Raw genomic sequence first — 19,089 nt, forward strand, 5'->3', positions numbered from 1 at the left:
CAAAGCGTTCTAATGTATCAGCAAATAAAAATGCACAGTTAGATAAAAAATATAGGAAAATACCGTAGTCCTACGTCATGCGGTCGTGTCTTTGATACCATCCTCCTACTTTTTTGAGAAACATCATGCTCGTAATACAGCACAAAGGGGGTGTGCTCGCAGCTGTCGTAAAGGTTCACAATGAACATTACCTAAATTTTTAACACTTTTTCAAAACGTATCCGAACTTATTCAACGCCCTGGAAATATTTTGCTACTTTTTTAAGAGATTTTATTTGGTTTTCGACGCCTTGTAATCTCATCTGATGGTCTATTGCTCGGTGCTCCGATGAGTTTTGATGGCATCCCATTCTCATACATTTTTGAAGCGGCTCTGTCTGTCTGTCTGAACCATAGAAACTGGGAAACTACTGAACCGATCGGCATGACAATTTGTATGTAAAGTCTCTGGGGCTGGAAAAGGTGATTAGCATAGTTCAAGATCCCTTCTTCTTCTGGAATGAAGGACTTCATACAAATGAACCACAAATGTCTGCACAATTCAAGAACTAATCAAGTAAATAGAACCAAATGTGACTTCGGGAGAATTCTGGAGGCAAAAAATATTTCCACGGTTGTTTGACACCCCTTCCTCTTCTAGAAAGGAGGACTCCCATACAAATAAAGCTTACATTTCTGCACAACTCAAGAACTAATGAAGCAGATGTTAAAAAATATATCATTGTGGGTCATTGTGGAATGCAAGATGGCGACTTTCGGTTCCTGGAAAACAGCCAGAAGTGTGGTCACTCACCCAATATAACAATTTCCGGAACGAAAATTTCGCTCTGTGGCCACATGCCACATGCCATTTTGAATGAAAATGACGAATTTCGGTCTCTGGAGATTTTTTGAAAATAACCGATTATCACCAAATATGGGAATTTCCAGAATCGAGATAATTTCAGACGCTAAAAGTAATGTTGGTTCTGTTCGGGACCATCATATTAATTTCTGAGAATTATTTCATTAGTTTTAGATAGACACAGGACTTTTTTTTCTTTGAGTAGCTGTAATAAATCCATTTTTCGTCATCCGTCAGGGTGAGATGAAGAAACCCCTTCTTTTTTGTCACTGGAGCAGTTTATAACAGGCGAGAAAACGGTGTTCACCGTCTTTTGGCTTCAAATCATTATTCCTTGGTTTTGAATCATTCCCAAAGTATGCAATCGTGGTTTTCTTCAAGTGAAATGGGAAGATTAACACGTCTCGCAAATGACGATTGTTTGGCACAAAATCAGACATCATAGCATATAATATATCTATATTAATAAAAATAAATTGCTCAGTTCGTGCTCGTCTTCCAGCCAGAACAGACGCAAGTGCTCTTGATCGCGAGAACAATACGCTTTCGATACCCTTTTGTTTGATTAAGATTGCCGTACGTTGCTATATTTGCTATTATTTCGCAGTGGTTTGCCTGCCGCGTGTTACTGATGGAAGTGAACAACATTCCAAAAATGCGTGGAGATACTGTCTGTGTCGATTTTCGAGTATGCCCGATACGACCACCGATTAAAGAGGTAGAAAAACTCCTCAGAGACAGAATGAAAATGGATTTCAGTCTGTGCAAGGCTATACAGATGCACCATGTACGGCATTGTATCCTGATAACATTTCACGGTGGACGTGAAATAGCTGAACAATTTGTGAAACAGAACAGCTTTAAACACGCTATCTCCCATCAACAAACTCGATACACCATCCCAGTGCACATTGAAGACGATGCCATCGAAGTTCGAGTGCACGATTTGCCGATTCATGTCAATTCAAACGCGATTTGTAAGCAAATGGCAGCATATGGAGGGGTCGTATCTACCAGATACGACAAGTTGAAGAACTTTTTTGGTGGTGTTTACAGCGGTGTACGTATTTTACGAATGCGCTTACACCGACCAATCCTCCCTGCAACTTGCCAATATTGCACTAAGGAGGTGCATTTCGGAAGATCTTGCACTGAAGCAGCGAAAGGAAATTCGTCACTACCATCCGAGATGCAACCGAACATCACTTCAACCGCTCCCACTCAACTAGCCTTTACCAACAGCAGAGCCGAGACTCCAACCCCGAAATCATCAGCAAAGACACCACCACTAGCTGAGACACCAACAGAGACGAACGTAGCAGAAGCAGCAGTTGGAGCGAACCCGTTACAGCTCAATGAGCTGGCCGATAAGTTCACTACCGTGGACAAAAAACATAACAGACGAAAGAAGACACAAGAGCAAGAGCAGAAACCACCACAGATCGTATCGGAGAGCAGTGAAGATGAAGGCATGAACTCGGATATCCCATTTTCTGAGGTAGTAAGGGCAGAGGCTGCCTCGCCACCCCGGAAAAAAAATATCACTCGTTTAAATAAACAAAAGTCGTCTTCGTAATTTTGTATCTGGCACCGTGAAGCCGAGTTGCATTGTACCGTGTCAAATAAACAATTTAATAAAAAAAAATAAGTTGCTGTCCGTACTGCCCATAAACGCATAAGAGTCACACTGCCAAAAACGTACAACTGAGTAAAGTGCAGTAGTCGCAAGTAAACCCCTGCTTAATTTCTCTTTCCTATTGATTCAATCAAAAACAAAAATTTAAAACATGCATTCATCCGATCTAAATATACATGGTAGAATACTTATATATGCCATAAGGTTATTGTTGTTCCGATTAGTACACTTTAATTGATCTTTTAATGACAATTACTATAATTTTCTACTAATTATTTTCAGCTCTGAGCCTGTTTTACATTTATTTGTAACATGGGCCTGACGAGAATTTATATTTTTTCCATCATTTTAGCAATAAACATAGCTTATTCTTATGATTGTTCGAGAACACACGTAATGTAAAGGAGTTTCTGAGGTTTATCTCAAAAGTGATTGAAATTCACATGGGACTGTTATGTATTTATGGGCAGCGTATGTTACGATTAAACTCCAGAACGGATCGACGGATCGGCGTGAAATTTGTATGTAGGAGTTTCTGGGGCTATGGAAGATTATTATGGTGGTTTATGACCCCTTTATTCTCTGTAAGGGAAACACGAATTTCTGCATAGCACAGTCAGAGTTTGACTGATAAAGCTGTCAATTTTTTTTTTGCTAACTCATGGGTTACTATGATTGATGATGCATGAGTAGTAGACTGGGACACGGTTATATGGAAAAAAGCGATGGTGTTATTTTTTCGCTCCGATGCACTTTTCGTGTTCCTTATGGGTCCTATAACAACCGTGTAACTTTTCAGATCGATCGATGGAACTATATTTTTGCGCCCGATTTTTAAAGTTTCCATACGATTTTATATGGGAAAATTCACTTATATGGGAAGATTTTTAAATTTTTCAATTCTTTAGAGATGTCCAGTTGGCTTCTAAAAATATATCGATACATGATATTTGTAGGAAATTTTCTTGGGGAAAACTCTTCTAAAGACCGTAAGGCGCTACGATGCTTGTAGAAAAAGTTATTCATTCCTGATTGAATGTCTGCTATTGCACACTTGCTTAAAAATTAGAAATAATTTCGCGTGGAAATAAGCTTCAAAGTGTAATATTTGCTCATAGTATCTTCGGAGAAGCCTCCGAGATAAATTTTACGCGATATCATTTCTTATCACATGATTGAATTTGTAACAGCACCATGCTGCAGCAGTATTTCTAGTAAAATTCAATTCAATCAGTTTGGGGTGAATAACTTTTTCTACAAGCATCGCAGCGCTTTACGGTGTTCAAAAGAGTTTTTTCCAAGAAAATTTCCTACAAATATCATGTATTGATATATTTTCAGGAGCCAACTGAACATATCTAGAGAATAAGTTTTGAAAAAGTGAATTTTCCCATATAAAATCGTATGGAAACTTTAAAAATCGGGCGCAAAAATATAGTTCCACCGATCAATTTGAAAAGTTACACGGTTATTATAGGACCCATAAGGAACACGAAAAGTGCATGGGAGCTAGAATTTATTTTTTGTCCCACCCTAATGAGTAGTTTTGTCAGTGCGATTAAAGGTAAACCTATGAAAAATAGGCAAGTTTGTCCATTTTTTTACCGCAAACGTTAATCCAGCAAATAAAACCAAATTCGGCATGTGGACAAAACACATAGGCTTAAACTAATTCTTCCGAAAAACAGCTTGATATAATTAAGATAATGCACAGAAACCAAAATTCGACCCCAGACATTCACCCTTATTCTTGTTTACGGCCGTATCGCTTTCGTACGAAAGCAGCAGCGACGTACGAATGCGATACGAACGCATACGAATTAGATTCGTTCTAACCAATTCGAGCTTTCGAACATCGTTGCTTTCGTACGAACGTGTCATTCTTGTTTACGTACGTATGCGTATCCGTATTATTTTTGCTCTCGTTCGCAAACGTCAGTCAAAAGTTGCGAATCGCTGTACGAATTGCCGGCGCCGGTAGTTTTTTTCTGGTTTTTCTGCTGTTTGGTGTTAGTTTTTTGACAAAATTGAATAAGACGAAGAAAATGTATTGTTTTGTGAAGTGTTTAATGCAAAACATTTGTGACAATCGATTATTTTTAAATCCAGTTTTGGTATCGGAACAGCAACGTCAGTCGAAAGTTGCGGATCGCTCTACGAATCGCCGTCGCCGCGGGTTGTTTTGGTTGTTTCGTGTAGAAAAAATCGGTTAAGTTGAATAAAACTTCTTTTTCGTGAAAACCTCCTAGCTTGAAAGCGAAGCACAGAGCGATAGTAAGTGATTGAGGTTTACCACTAGCTACGGGGAAATTCTGAGCGGAAGAAAAGCAAAAAAGTCGCTACCATCAAGAAAAAAAAGTGTTGGTGACGGTGCCGGGTAATTAGATGTTGGTGATATCAGCAAGAGTCGGTCACCAAACAAATTGTGATTAGTGCAAGTAGTATATGGGCAACAGGATACGAACATCACAATGAAAGTAGCTAAGGTTGCTGCAGTGGCCGTCGGAGAAGAAATAGTTTTTACTGCAACTTGTTAACCAAAAAGTACTCCCGGATCTAGCTGCGTTGAATCGATCCATAACCGCTCTTATTGGCCTAGAGAAAATCAAGTTGTTTATAAGCCAGCAAACTACCTACGTTAAACAGTCATACTAGATTATTGCCTCACGTAAACAGCGAAAGTCGTGGCAAACGCTTATACATTTAATGCCAACGAACAAAGTTGTTGTATCACTGATTGACGATGGATTTATTAAAATTTACGAGGCAGGCCGAATAAGCAAAAGGATCGATTTCAGCAGTCAGGATACAGAGCCGTTGGTGAAACCGAATTATTAGGAAAAAGGTAAGCTTAATAGAAAAAACTATTTTTCTGTTAACTAAAAGATTTACATTTTAGATTCAGCACCGGTTGAAATACCTCGTCGATCACACCGATATCGGCTTTTTTTATGGGAACCAGTGCCAAACAGCCGATTATAGCGGATTGTGGCGCACATTGTTACGATTCTCTTCTGACTGGTTCAACAGTTGGAAATAATATTGACGGACCACTAGGAGACTTTCTCAATAACGGTGGCTCGGAAACTTCAACACGTATTCGACTTAGCAAATTAAGTACTTGTCGTAAGCGGGATTTATTTTTCTAAAAGATGTAAAATGCATTTTGGTACAGACTTTTTCAAAGCAATGTAGCCCATAAACCTTCAATTGTATAAAAAAACTGTCTGAAAATTAAATGTGAAAAACAAATAATGCATAGTAAAAACATGTTTTTGACGTGAAACAAATAAATTTTTATTAATAATTATTAATAATATTTATAAATATTTATTTACAAAACAGAGTTGATTTTTAGTAACTTAGCGTGTTAAAAAAAATTGGCAAAAAATCCAGGATATAGAAATGAAACAAAACATTTTCCCTGGAGGTTAAGTTTCAGAGCATTTTTCTAATTTCCACATATCTAATGAAAGTTGCATTCCAATGGTATTAGGGGCCATCCACATACCACGTGGACAGCTTGAGGGGGGGGGGGGTTGTGTAATGATCACGGTCCATACAAAAGTTTCAGAATTTATATGGGCAGTTGTCTACACGGGGGGGGGGGGGGTTAAATTGTTAAAAATCTGTTCACGTGGTATGTGGATGGCCCTCAAATAATTTCAGCAGTTATTCAGAACCTAAAAGCTTATGATGATTGACTTCCCAAATAAACCCGTTTTTAAGGGGCTTTGAATTTAATTAAAAAAGGAGAATGAACACTAAACTTAAATATTGGAATTGAAACAAAAAAAGCTAATTTCCTCCTAAAATTATGTATATATAGGGTAGGGAACATATTTTAAGCAGTTTTAGGAGCCGCCTGTGTATTGAGATGATATACTCGATATGTGTTGGGTGGAATTCAAACATGAAAATACCAAATTGTTCTTTATCTTTTTGTCTGTTAGCACTTGTTTTCAGATTGTAAAACTGAGTTAGCAAATTTTAACAATAAACCATCAATGTTTCCAATCGAGGGACACTATTCCGTCGAACGAACCTATTCTAAGCAGTTTGCATCGGTTTTGCAGGGGATTTTTTTCAGCACCCGAGTTGCCTGCAATTTTGTTAGATTTTTTTAATTGATGTTTATTCAAAGATTTTTCTGTGTTAAACGGTATTTTATGTGTTCGTAAGACAACTAGGTAATCGGAGTGTTTGTTCAAATCATTGAAACTGTCCATATTGATTAAAATTCGGGTGTTTGAGGGTCGTTTTCTTTGACTGATAAAAATAGGCGCCACTGCTTGAACCGTTCCTTACCCTATATACAGGTCGGACACGATTATCCGGAACATCAAATAATTTTTCGTTCCGAATAATCGAATCACAGAAAAAATATTCAAATTTGCTTTTAACGAACATAGAATAAATATGTATTTTTTTATTTTACTTGTATGATGCAGTGACGTAACCAGAAATTATTTCTGAGGCGGAAAGGGGTAAACCCTGAGAAACGGAAAAAAATGGACATTGATAATTTCACTTCATTTGAATATGTCCCAAACATGAAGGGTTGGTAAAAGTAAAATTTCGGATAAAAAATTGAAAACACCAAAAAAAAAAATCCCGGATAATCGCTGTTCATTGGCCCAAAAAAATGATCTGTGCAAAATTTCAACTCAATCGGAGATGATTAAGGGATGCCTCTAAGCACTCAAAGTTGTGATTTTTCGAATCTCGAAAATCTACCAAGGAGGCAGTACATTTAATTAAAAAAATCGAAACATTTTTCGATGCCAAATGACTTAAAAGCATACAACGTCGAGGTCTAGTGTTACCTAAAAAAAAATTGGCTGAAAATCGACCACCTTGGACTCTGCCGTTATCTGGGTAACCGAAAAGTTAATATGGAATATTCTAAAACTGGCTTCTAGTCATTTTACCAACTCGTGCTAAACATGATTCTAATGTTCATTAGTGTGGTTCATTTATTTTTTACTATGGTGGTTCCCAAAATAATTAGAACGAAATTTATTGTTATTGAATATGAAAAAGCAATCATAGTAGGAAACTTATGTCATTAACATTGCCGCACGCACCATGACTAGCGATATTTTTTAAATGGGAAATTACAGAGAATTTCGTACGAAATATAACAGCGCGTGTAACGGAAGGTTAAGAGGTGGCTTTTTTTTCGTTTAATTATTAAAAAATGTCATGGTTTTCTTAGTTGACACAACCCTAGTGGTTGTGGTAACTGACTAGTAGGTCAATCTTCGTGGTACATCAAGTATAAGATGTCAAGTAGGCAAATAAACATGAGGGTTTTTCTTACTTCTCAACGTCAAATTCAATTTTAATTTTGTTTGGAACCACCCTGGATAAAAATAAATGAACCACTCTAATGAAAGTCAAGTTTGAGATACCTAATGAACATCATAGTAATTTGCATTTGGTTTGGAACGAGTTGTCATAAGCCAGATCTAAAATATTCCATATTAAGCTTTCGGTTGCACAGAAAACGGCACAGAAAAGTCCCAGAAGGTCGATTTTCCGTTAAAATTTTTTCTCGAGTTTACACCAGATCTAGACGTTTTATGCATTTTTTAGTCATTTGTAAATTTGTAATATATATATATATATATATATATATATATATATATATATATATATATATATATATATATATATATATATATATATATATATATATATATATATATATATATATATATATATATATATATATATATATATATATATATATATATATATATATATATATATATATATATATATATATATATATATATATATACATATATATATATATATATATATATATATATATATATATATATATATATATATATATATATATATATATATATATATATATATATATATATATATATATATATATATATATATATATTCCCGGCGATGCTCGGGATCGAAAGTTTCAAAATTAGGAATCATTTTTTATAATTCATTGCATTATTAGCACAACTCACTTCAAAAATATTTCACATCTTATACGTCCATCATCACTTTAAGTACTTTAACATTCTGAGAACGCACAGAACGGAAATACCCATATTGGATTGCATATTTTGATATTTTGGGGATGATTTACAGAAACTGGAAATCGCTATTTCGGATTTCAAAATGACGTATGGAGTTCGGAAGTTTCGGAAGTATTGAAATGGCTGGCCAAATACCACTTCAGATTATTTTCCTGAAACCAGAAGTCGTTATTTTGGAAAATGTTATGTGGGGTCATCCCAGTTCCGAATATACCACACTCGGGTGATAACCGGATATTCGTCAATCGTTCACAGTAAAACCTCTTTTTATGTAACTTTTAGAAGTAAGAAATCAAAGTAAGAATAATTTAGCGTGACCATTCATGCTTAGTTCTCCTCTATAATCATATCTAAAGAGATAACATGTGAATTTTATATAACGAAAATGTTTGCTAATGTCCAAGGAACACGTCTGAGAAAAATTTTACGTTTTAATTCACATAACTACGTAGACATTAAAAAAAATTAAACCAATGAAATACGGCCTTTCCTCCAGCCAAATGTCCCAAGATCTAGTTTTGGTAAAAGTAAAAAAGTATTTCGAATCCCGTAATGTGTTACTATTCACGAAAATGAGAAAACATCAGAAATGTAATTTTTTTCTGCTCGGCTCGCACGATGTTGAAGAAACAACGAACATTTTATTAAAACAAAAATTTAATTTACAGGCGAATTGAGCTCATACTCAAAAAGTCAAAAATTTGCATGTATTATATGTATTATATATATATAAATTTAAAAAAGAATATTTTAATATGTTTTTCTGTATGCAGAAAATCATCTTCAAACATACGTCGTTTTTTAAGTAATATCTCAACTTTTAGCAATAAGATACCTATTATTTTTCCTCAAATGTCTTTCCCGAACATTAACAAATATTTCAATAAAGAACAATTACATATCATAGCCTTGAATTTCGATTTAGAGGCAAATTGAGTTCAAATATTCATGATTTTGCTTGTTTAACGTAGTGTTGTGAATAATAACTCAATTTTCAGTAATCAAAAATCTGTTATTTTTACTCAAAAGTCTTTCCTGAACATAAACAAACATTTTAATGGAAAAAATCATACATCATAGCTTTGAATTAAGATTTAAAGACAAATTGAGCCAAAATATTCATAATATTGCATGTTTCACTTAGTTTTGTGACTAATATCTTTATTTTCAGTTATCAGATAACTATTATTTCTTCTCGAATGTCATTCCTGAATATCAACGAACATTTTATTGAAAAAATCACGTGTCGTCGCTTTAAATCAGAATTTTAGAGACAAATTGTGCCTAAAAAATTATGTTTTTGCATTTTACATGTGGTTTTGTGGAAAATATTTAAATTTCGAATAATCAGAAACCTATTATTTTTCCCTCAAATATCTTTCCTAAACACAACGAACATTTTATTATAGTAAAAATCACAGATCACTGCTTCGAGTTTTAATTTAGAGGCAAATTCAGCATAAAAGTCATGATTTTACATGTTTCACATAGTTTTGTGAATAATATCTCGAGTTTTAGTAATCAGAAACCTGTTATTTTTTCTCAAATGTCTTTCCTGAACATTAACCAACATTTTATTAAAAAAAAATCATATGTCATCGCTTTAAATTTTGATTTAGAGGCAAATTTAACACAGAAAGTCATAATTTTGCATGTTTTACGCAGCTTCGTGAATAATATCTCAAGTTTTAGTAATTAGGTGCCTATTATTTTTTCTCAAATGTCTTTCTTAAACATCAACGAACATTTTAATGAAAAAAGAATCACATGTCATCGCTTTGAATTTTGATTTGGAGACGAATTAAGTATAAAAAGTCATAATTTTGCATGTTTTACGTAGTTTTGTGAATAATATCTCAAGTTTTAGTGATCAGATACTAATTATTTTTCCTCAAATGTCTTTCCTGAACATTAACAAACATTTTAGTGAAAAAAGAATCATATATCATCGCTTAGAATTTTGATTTAGAGGCAAATTTAACACAGAAAGTCATAATTTTGCATGTTTTACGTAGTTTTATGAATAATATCTCAAGTTTTAGTAATTAGATACCTATTATTTTTTCTCGAATGTCTTTCCTGAACATCAGCGAACATTTTCATGTTAAAAAACATACATGTCACCGCTAATTATTTTTGATTCAGAACGATTCAAAATGATGATGATTACTGTACACCTCAGAGACTGAGTGAATAATATCAATAAGATCAAACGTTACGGAATTCCATTTTTATATAGTAGATAAGTTAAGTATTAAACATTGAAATTTAGGTTTTTGAAAAACTAAGAATGAAAAACGGACTATTCAACCTCGACTCCACTCTAAGACTGATTTATTTAAGGCAATTCACCTACACTGAACCCTAGCTCCTGAACGAACTGCTGATCTAATCTATCTGTCCAAGCGCGTGTTTCCAGGTACTTATGGTGCTCCGGAATGCGATGCGTCTGCTGATGATGTTGTTGTTGTAGTTGTTGTTGCCGCCGGTGTGGGAAAAGCACATACTGCATATTTGAGTTGCAGCTATATAAGTTATATAAGTTATCACCCACATCCCCGCACACTCCTTAAAAGATCCATCTAGTCATCGTCATCGAACAACGGATTCCAGTTTTGCTTAAGCCAGCTGATCAGAAGTTAGACCAAGTGCCACCCGGCCAACCAATCGACAAATCCACCAAGTAGAACACCACATCATCACTTATGGTGCACCAACTTAACCGCTGCACCATCAGCAAGAGCAAGACCATCGATTCATCGGAACATCAACGCGATCGAACCAAACCATCGTTCGATACATTCTTCCACAAGCTCAGTATATCGCCCGGGTCGGAGTCCGTCGATCGATCGAAAACCTCCCGAAGTCCATCATACTTTAACTTATATATATATATATAAAATATATATATATATATATATATATATATATATATATATATATATATATATATATATATATGTATATATATATATATATATATATATATATATATATATATATATGTATATATATATATATATATATATATATATATATATATATATATATATATATATATATATATATATATATATATATATATATATATATATATATATATATATATATATATATATATATATATATATATATATATATATATATATATATATATATATATATATATATATATATATGTATGTATATATATATATCGCTTGATTTTTTTAGTTTCTTCAGGAAACTTTACATGAAAAATAAAATTTGGACTAATATTTCTATTGTGATTTGCTCTCAATGCGATAAGATGAAGTGTGACGTGTTCAATGATAATACATGTAACATGTAACAAATCAATAAGTTTTTTTATGTAACTTGATGGGAAAATTTTATTCTGGAATTTTTAAAATTTTCAATGCCACTAAATATGTCCGATGTATCTCCATTATTTGTTGCAGTGACTCTTCGATAGAGAAGCATGGTGATTTCATTATTCTTACGGATGTTATCCTCCTGACACGCAAGAAATTATTCTCAATGGGGTCATTTTCCTAAGGGAGACATCCGGAGTGAACTGCCCCCTGCCCCCCGCACTCAAAAAGAAACTTATCTGGATCAGCACGGTTGGTGGTGCGATCTTTGCTTTACAAATACGCGCACGATTTGGTTACTGCTTATTCTCTGAGCATCTGCCCCCAGGGAGGCAATAAAATGACACCGTATCATAGCCGCTGTATCGGTATACAAGAAAATCTAAATATCAAATTAATTTCGGTTACCTAATACCCAATCGTTAATAATTTGTATCACAAAAAAATTCCCGTTTAAATTTGTGCACCATCTCACGCATTGATTTTGTAGAACGTAAGCCAAATATTACGCCAAAAGCAAATTATTGGCAATTGTACGGGAAACAAAAATTATAACGGGTTGATTTTGTGATATGATAGGTTATGGGCTTGGAAAACTGGTGAAGTGAAGAATAAACGCGAACGAAGTCACTAACTAGAGAGCCATCATGAGACACACCCAAAAACTTCACTATTACATCATGTGATCATTGAACTTTGAAGCCGTTGTATTGAAATAGTCATATCGAGCGCAAAGATAATAGAGCGTGAAATCTCTGTTAAATCACCCTTTCCAAGAGTAAACTGAATCGCGCTTGAATGAGTTCCCTGAGACGGCGAAAAAGTTTAGACACCTGCCTAATAAAAAAACTGGCAAAGTTCCATCTATTCAAAGCCTGAATACTTGAAAAAAGGGCATATATGTACATATATAAAATCCAATAGAGTTGACGAACAGGACTTAACTTCAAAGAGCGAAATGCTTCGAGTAAAAGGGTTTAACAACTATGTATTTTATTTTTCATCATCTTCTACTCACAAAGTACATGACGAAAATTCTCACATTGGGCTGTATTACAGAAGCTTCGAAGAGCAACATGCCTCATTTGAAATACATGGGCGAGTCGAATCGATTAAACTTCTGTAATAGGGCCCTATTCCGGTCTACCTTGAGAGCAAACCAACACCGTCTATCCCAAAAATTGTCTGATGCCTGCTGATACAATCCCTTCTATATTTTGTCATTTTTTATTACATGTGCAATTAAACTAAGTCTAACTAACACATTGCTCACGATAAATCGCGGTTTTACTTGTTGTACAATGTCTGATTTGCCCAACAGATCCGAGTTTCCAATCGTTAGTCCATTTTCGTTCCGGTTCCGGTCTGTATTTACATTTGTTGCTTCCTGTACAAAAGATTTTTACGACTACTGCACGTAAAGCTTTCACCAATCCCGTGTTTCACACTGGATCAGCCACCCTTAACAAGGGGAACAGATGCTGTTTTGAGTCGCACTATCTTATTGAACAGCCGCTCGGGTTGTCGAAGCATTTCTTCTGTCGCTGAAATATGGTTAACGCTCAAGTGATCGCGTAGCGTCCTCGCACTTAGCTGTTGTCGTATTGACAACAAAAACTTATGAGGCCCACAGCTTCCGCTCCTTCGAGGTTGTCAACTCACCATTTGAAGTCCAACAATTCTCATACAATATGAAATAAAATCTAAAGAGAGCTTAATGGAACCCAAATTTACGCAAGACATGAAATTGCTAAAACTTAACACTAGTTACATTTGGCTATTATTGGTTTTTATTTATAAAAATATTTATACAACAAAATCACATCATTCTTGCCTACGCTGTCGCCTGAAATGTTAATACACAAACCATTATATAAGCGAATCAGTTTAGATTTCACTTTCCCCTAAGGAGTTGCGAGGGCGAGGCAGTTTTAAAAATTAGAGGCTCCTCAAGCGTGTGTAATAACACATTTCCCGTTCTTAACCTAAAACTGAAGATAGTGTTTCGGCGATCTACCGTCGGACGACGAGTCGGTTCTGGGATAGGTCGCCGCCGTCATATCGTCATTGTTATTGTTGCCCTCCCGTGGGGCATTATCACTTTCACTATCATTGCCTGCCGCAGCGGCTTGGGTCGCACTGCGGCGATTCCGTAGCGAATGAATACACGCCAGCATTCGTATCATAAACGAGGCCGGCGCCGTAATGGTGTCCTTGGCTTCTTCCAGCATCACTGCGTTGCGTTCTATGAGCTAAAAAAAATATTACTAGGCAAAAAACACCTTTTGATTTTTTTTGTATGAAATTATTTACATTGGTGGCTGCCTCCCGATCGAAACGAGTCATATCTTTATCCATTGAGGACCAAACTTTAATTGTCGTAATCAATTCCAGATGTAGCCAGAGCCCATCACTGCTGTTGGGTCTTAAGTCACACGTTGTGCGACGTCGAGATTGCGATCGGGACCTGAATGTAGATGAAGAACGTCGTCGACTGTAGGTTCTGTAACAAAAAAAAAACTTAAAAACAGCTGCACACAAGAAAATCGGTATCAGTTTGATTTTGGCTAGTGGAAGTAATCATTTCCATTAGCAAACTTACCTGCTCTTCAGGCCGCTTGTAGACCAGGATGATTTTTTTATCAACCATGCTTATCAGTCCCCTATATGAGAAAAAACTATCACTCCTGCCGAATCACAGTTTGAGTCTATCGGCTCTCACCTGACCACACGTCTAATTATTACAAATATTTACTAGAATTAAACAGAATCAACTTACTTCAAAACACAACCCAAACTGCACAAAAAATGTAAATAGTTTAAGTTTTATTGCTTCACGCAGGCCCATGACGATCTTATGTTTTTGCACCAAATTTGGTTCCATTTTCATATTTCGCTTGCAAATTTCATTTCTGGAAAGGTAATTTTGAGTAGCCGGAATTTTCTTGTGTTTTATGCTTACGTTTACCGACGATATTTTCAAGAACAAAGTATTTTTATGATGCAAATTATAATAAAAAATATATTTAATTTTCATTCAGTGAAAAACTGTTTGCCGTCAGAAGCCTCGCTCAATCGGCTTGACACACTTGACATTTCTCTCCTGACGTTTAAACTTTTTCTAACCCTTAAGTCTAGACATCAACCTTTTTTGCATAGACATCCACCTTTTTCGTATACGTATCGCATTCGTATGCGATACGAATGGATTCGTATGGCCTTTGTACGTAAACAAGAATGGCATTTTCGAACTCATTCGAAACCATACTTTCGTACGAATGTTGGATACGAACGTAAACAAGAATGAAGGTGATTATTATGAATTCTAAGATGTCGACTTCCGGATTCTGGAAGTCATCTCTTCTTAATCTGGAAGGACTTTTCTCGTTACAATTGTTAGCGATTGACAATAAAGAAGTACCTGTTGAGGTTTTTATTTTAATGATTTCAATCCCGCAATATTATTGCCAAGTGCACTTGCATTCCTGGCGGCAATAAACGTCAACGACATATTTACATAACATATTGTCAATATCAATAATTCAGTAGATTGTAAGAATAATCACGAAGTACTCAACTTGGAACGGATCATGCTTGGAAGCCTCTAAAAACCAATGTATTACAAACAACAATTTTCCTTTTCAGTTTAAACAGATCTAATATCCGTTTCGTCATGTATTTGCAGACTATAAACAAACCTCCAGGTCAATCTTTGGAAGTATGTGAAAACAATTAAGAATTCCCATACCTTCAGTTTAAAATTAAATAAATGAAGAGAATAGAAAGCGGGACGAAATTTATTTAATGACCAGCTGATCCATTCTTGAGTAAGTAAGCAAGCATCACAAAGAAATAATCTGCATAGAATGCTATTCGACTGTAGTTAGAAGTAAAACTTGAACAACAACAAAAAAGTTTATAATTTAAAGTTTTCAACATAATATTACTAACTTAAAATTTGGTTGAGGCAAAACAACGTTTGCCAAGTCCAACTAGTTAATGTATAAATACTGTAAATGCAACACTACAACTATGAATAGTAATAATAATAATAATGATAAATTGAAAAACAAAAATATATGAAATGAATATTAAAAAAAAATCGATATTTCTTCTCATTACATTTGAAATTAGTTTAGTTTATATATTTATATGTTTTTCTTTACGAGCTAAAAAAGGATCGATTGTGCAAGCAGTGTTGTCGAGCTTTGAATATTCTTTTAGTAAGTATGCATGAAAAATAAAGCAATTCATAGTTAAAACACAAATTTACTTAAATTTTTGCAGGTGACGTGTAAAATTTATCCTTACTTTAGGTGAAAACTGTTGAACTTCTGGTATTATTCTTTCCAAAAATGGAAAAATCAGAAGTGGGAAATGTTAAAGTAGTTTTGTGAGTTCCTCTTTACCGTAAATTTTTCCTAGAATATTCAATTATCCACAATTTCGTTTTAATCGGATTTTTGATTTTGAAGTTAAGATTTTTGCAATAAAGAGTTAGTCAATATTTGAATATACCCTTTCAAAAATTTGGCTCCAAGTAAAACAAAACATGATAAATGAATGAGAGAAACCTGAGGAAATCAAGTCAAAACTAACACATTTTGTTCTAGGAGTATAGGATTCGTCGCCGCCACCGTACAAAATAGTTTTAAGTTCTCCATTTTGTGTTATTTTCTTCCGAAATTTGACATGTCCAAACTGCATAAATGCAAAAGATTGTTTCTCTGTGTCGCTTTTTCACATCGAAAAAAAAAAAGAAAAAAACTACCTTTTTTGAAGCCACAGGTGGAGAGACTCCTTGAAAGATCAGACAATCAAAGGCGAAAAACTATTTGCTTACTAACCATATAGAACATGGAAAAAAAACTTTTAGTATTTCAAAACATAGCTCGAATAAAACGTTCTCTGCATTCAGCACTTTTCACCGACTATGTCACTAATGAACGCATTTTTTTTTGTTGAAAGACTGCCTTTGTGAACGGGAGATTTCTTGAAACCACAAACTTCCACCCAAGCGCCAGGTTCAGGTTGGGTGAAGTGAAACCTCGACTATGCGGCGCTAATGATTGTTGTCTTTTGTTTTACAAGCTTTATTGAGATAAATTTGTTCTGGTGTGGATGTCTATCGGTGTTGGTCTGTTCTCATAATCGTAAAACTTTTGGGCATTAAATAAAATGACCTAAATTTTCTCGATAGGTTAAGAGACTGGACGCATTTTGTTTTTTCTTTTCTCAATATATAAAAAATTATATAACTTGCTCTCAATGGCGAAAAATGGTCACGTAGAACTTAGTAATAGACGTTAGACTTGTAGTGTTCAGTGTTCAGCAAAAATAATAATTAGAATTATTATTTTGCTAATATAGTAGTTTTATTTTATAATCACGACTAATATTTGAAAAGGGTTTTGGTATTGATGACTGAAAATATTCTTAGCCCAAAAAAAATTAATTTATTTCTAGATTGAAACACCAAACCATGAATTCGCAATATGTTTTATTCTGATTACGCTTTCAGTTGCCTAGTGCAGGTGTTATTTTTAGATGTACAATTCCAGCCAGATCAGAGCAAAGCTATAACACTTGGCATCCTAAATAGCGTCTGTTTTGCGCTCCTGTGTGGAAGAACAATCATAGCTTTCCACATACAATTGAATGAAACAGTGAAATGGTGGTAAAAACTTCTACTGGACTGAAGTGTCGGAAGTTCCGGTTTATGAAAGGCAAAATGCCGCGTTGGGCAGATCTCGAGCCGAGTGAGCAAGTGGATGTGTGCGAATGCGAATAGAAGCATGTGTGAATGATTCGCAAACACAAAAGAAACACATCAAGTTTACATAACCAGCCTTCTTTAGATCGGAGAAAAAGAGAAAGTCTCAACGGAACCCTTGCGGACTTTTTGAAACATGCATAGCGGACTGATGATCTTGTGCCAGCCGAGTGGAAAACAAGTGGAAGGAAACTTGCTCACATAATCATAAACTGAAAGGGCACAAAACAAATTATTATTATACTGTTGGGAATATTTATGGGCCACAAGTTGCGGATATTGGCATCAGCACTTACAAGCGAACGTTGTTTCCGGGTAACAATCCTGGAAATGTATATGTTTCAATTTGCACTTGAATTTACAGAAGTACCTAACATCCATTCTGAAAACGAGAAATATATTTACTACCTAATAGAAACATTAATTCTTAAAGTTTTACTAATCCTGCCATAAATTAGCGTTATAATAATACAACAGCTAGTATGCATTAGCCGGCGCTCGGTGAAACTACCGTTTTTATTACAATGATATTCCACAAACCAAAACCAAACACCATCGTAAGACAAAAGTGATGCCTCTCGCTTCACCAGCGATTCGGCTGCTGAAACCAGAGGACATCCTTTTTGGAGGAGAGGACATCCTTTTTGGATATTAAAAGTATTATCGAAGTGGTAATAAAATATTTATTCTTGTTTTTACTCTACCCTGCAAACCGTGCTGCAGAAAATTTCGATTGCTCTTTTTACGACTGTTTCCTTTGTACTTTTACTGATTCAGCCGGCCAGTTGGAATCATCCCGACGGATTGGTGCTCGCAAAGGCGAGCGTTGCACGTCCACAATTGGTAAATTCTACGGCCAAAGTAGATCGATTAACTCAAATGGATACAATTTGCTCAAATTGTAAAGCGCTCTGTAACATCTTTTTCGCAAAAGAGCAGATACCCACTTCCATATTTGATATGAATCTCCAGCGCATCCGGTGCGGTGCTTTTGGAACATTTTAGTCCATCCAAACTTGTGTTCTGGCATAAGCGAACAGATTCTCGAACTTCTGGGTCCTTCATAATTGCATCGTAAATGCCATAAGTGTACGTTCGGAACTACGGTTGCGCTATATTGGCGTGGTTCATGGAAGACGAACTTATGGTGAAGCAAAAAAACCATTAGAGTTTTTTTCGTAACACAACCTACACTGCAGATTGCTCCACCTACCTTTCTAATCTATCTATCGGTACAACAGCAACGAAAGCGGGTCGAAGATTAAATGGTGCTCCACTCAGAGACAAACTGGCCCTTGAAAAGCACACAAGTGCAACTCGAAATGACGATAACACATGGTGGGCAGATAGAAAGTATAACTGCTGAAAAATTACTGCGACGATGGGGAGAAAAAGCTCGACGAAAACCG

The 19,089-nt window shown here is 35.2% G+C and overlaps 2 protein-coding genes across 6 annotated transcripts in view; one reads left to right on the forward strand and one right to left on the reverse strand.

Moving 5' to 3' along the window:
• LOC129726781 (Kv channel-interacting protein 1) overlaps positions 1–19,089 on the forward strand; it is a 92,124-nt gene that overhangs the window by 19,516 nt on the left and 53,519 nt on the right. The gene's annotated exons all lie outside the window — the stretch shown is intronic.
• LOC129726782 (DDB1- and CUL4-associated factor 6-like) lies at positions 12,876–15,201 on the reverse strand. 3 transcript variants are annotated; one of them, XR_008728407.1, is made up of 4 exons: positions 14,870–15,201; positions 14,510–14,819; positions 14,221–14,410; positions 12,876–14,159 (listed from the first exon to the last, which is right to left on the reverse strand). XR_008728407.1 is itself a non-coding variant. In XM_055683866.1 (3 exons), exons 2-3 carry the CDS (start codon positions 14,263–14,265, stop codon positions 13,893–13,895), a joined length of 312 nt encoding a protein of 103 aa, XP_055539841.1. In that variant the 5' UTR covers positions 14,266–14,410; positions 14,510–15,169; the 3' UTR covers positions 12,876–13,892. The 3 variants fall into 3 exon arrangements, 1 of the variants encoding a protein (XP_055539841.1); XR_008728408.1 differs by having other exon boundaries at positions 14,510–14,629; positions 14,687–15,194; XM_055683866.1 differs by having other exon boundaries at positions 14,510–15,169.

The sequence above is a fragment of the Wyeomyia smithii genome, chromosome 3, assembly GCF_029784165.1.
Source record: "Wyeomyia smithii strain HCP4-BCI-WySm-NY-G18 chromosome 3, ASM2978416v1, whole genome shotgun sequence".
Taxonomy (NCBI): Eukaryota; Metazoa; Arthropoda; class Insecta; order Diptera; family Culicidae; genus Wyeomyia; species Wyeomyia smithii.

Bases quoted from the DNA above. Each gene is read 5' to 3' on its own strand.
- LOC129726782 (XM_055683866.1), bottom strand. From the start codon at position 14,265: ATGGATAAAGATATGACTCGTTTCGATCGGGAGGCAGCCACCAAT. The intron at 14,160-14,220 runs GTAAATAATTTC...TATTTTTTTTAG, and splicing joins ATCGGGAGGCAGCCACCAAT to CTCATAGAACGCAACGCAGT.